Below are 1878 nucleotides of genomic sequence, written 5' to 3' on the forward strand. Positions count from 1 at the left end.
CTATCTATCTATCTATCTATCTATCTATCTATCTATCTATCTATCTATCTATCTATCTATCTATCTATCTATCTATCTATCTACCCTTCATACACACAAAGACAGAAAAAGCAGTGAGAAGATTGGATTGTGCATCAGCCCCAGCTCAGTAATTCTTGTTTTTATTAGATAACAGGCAACACCAAGGCATGTTTCCAAAAATTGCACCTGTCTGCAAAAGAAAATTATTCTGGAATCAATATCTTTTCAGAAGAAACAACAATATTTTCACTCATTAATTATGTACAGAGCTGATATAAGAAGATGCACTAAAAGCTTCTTTTTTTTTTCCATTGTTTCCTTTTGCAAAGTGCAGCATTAGGCTAAATGAGTGGTCCCAAGGTCTTTTGTCAATGTGAATGTGTGGACAGACACCACAGATGGCACACATAGTTCCATATGTTTAGGTCACTGATTTTAAATTACTTGGCCTTAGCAGTGGGGGATAAATGTTTCACCCTCCGAACCAAGAATTCCCTGTTAACTGTTGCTAACTGTCGATACAAAAGCAGGACTTTTTTTCTTAATCATGAATGCACAAAGCTTCCTAGAGCCGTGGTCCATTAAGCACTTCAACACCTGCTCTCTCTCTCTTTCTGCCTTTCATTCCATTCTTCTTCTCTACTTGGTCCCTTCCTAATACAGACACATCCATCGATATGTTGTGATGCAAATATATCTTAGACCAGATTAAACCCAGGCTGACCTAATGCGTTTTATTTTTACTACAGCCTGCTAAGGTGGATATTAATGCCCAAGTTAGACGGATGAGACAAATGGACATGGACGTCCAAAGAAGAATCTGAGGACGTTATTACAAACACTACAGAAAGGAGTTGGAACACAGCGGCATAGGACACATTGAAATAAAAAAAGAATAGTCTGTCATTAATCCCAGCCTGTCAGTTTTTTCTATGATAATAAATACTTTCTGCCATTTCTGCCAAATGTATGTTTTTACAAAGCAGGAGATCTTTTTTGGGTGAGGCTTTATATTAGGTACAATATATGCACATGTATGCACTGGCCAACACAATGTTTGAATGTTTACTATCAGACATGGCCTCCAACAGCCACATCAGATCTGTTTTTTTTTTTTTTTTTGTCATAGTTTTGTACAATAAAGTTTAAAAAAAACTGTGCTGCTTTTTCTTAGCATTCCTCGGCCTTTCTGCTCAAAAATACAGTATATAGATGTTGTTCTAATATTTCAAGTCAAATATTTCACTCCTGGGACATACAGGAAAATCTGCTTCTACCTTACTTGGTGAGTATGTATGTGTTATGTTAGGTAGTAGTAAGAACAACAATGCAGAAGTCACAAAATCAACACACATTTTGTGTTAAATCACTAAATTCTTTGCATAGACTAGTAACGTAAAAAAATTAAAAAATGTTTTGATAAAACACAAACCCGCTCCCCAATGATGAGAAAAAGCACCAGACATATTTACTATAAGTAAATAATTTTACAAACCGACACGGGTAAGGTTTACTTATCTCAGTATCTAATGTGGCTTGAGTTAGTCTCACAGTTAGTTGTTGTTTACTGCAGCAGTTTGATGAAATAAAGTGTGACTTAAAGAGTGTCTTGTGCTCTTTGCAAGCTTTACACAGGTTCCTGGGCCAGACCACACTTATGATAGTCAAGCCCATGTCAAACCTTTTATCTCTAAAATTAGTCTGTTACACTTTACGTAGGTGAGTCATGTTGAAGCCCTGTTTTACTCTGTCATTTTTTTCCTCTTTTGTCCTCTTTTGACATTTGTGTACTGTGTGAAATGATATTGTGCAACACAAATTGTTTCCAATAAACTGTATTGCATATTTTAACCAGAT

The 1878-nt window shown here is 35.9% G+C and overlaps 1 protein-coding gene across 1 annotated transcript in view; it reads left to right on the plus strand.

The window, feature by feature from the left end:
- adgrd2 (adhesion G protein-coupled receptor D2) overlaps nt 1–1878 on the plus strand; it is a 42539-nt gene extending 40661 nt beyond the window's left edge. Inside the window, exon 26 of the mRNA XM_017042941.2 lies at nt 771–1878. Within this exon, the coding sequence (XP_016898430.1) occupies nt 771–778 (8 nt within the window). The 3' untranslated portion in view covers nt 779–1878. The remainder of the gene's footprint in view (nt 1–770) is intronic.

The sequence above is a fragment of the Cynoglossus semilaevis genome, chromosome Z (assembly GCF_000523025.1).
Source record: "Cynoglossus semilaevis isolate Cse_v1.0 chromosome Z, Cse_v1.0, whole genome shotgun sequence".
Lineage (NCBI taxonomy): Eukaryota > Metazoa > Chordata > Actinopteri > Pleuronectiformes > Cynoglossidae > Cynoglossus > Cynoglossus semilaevis.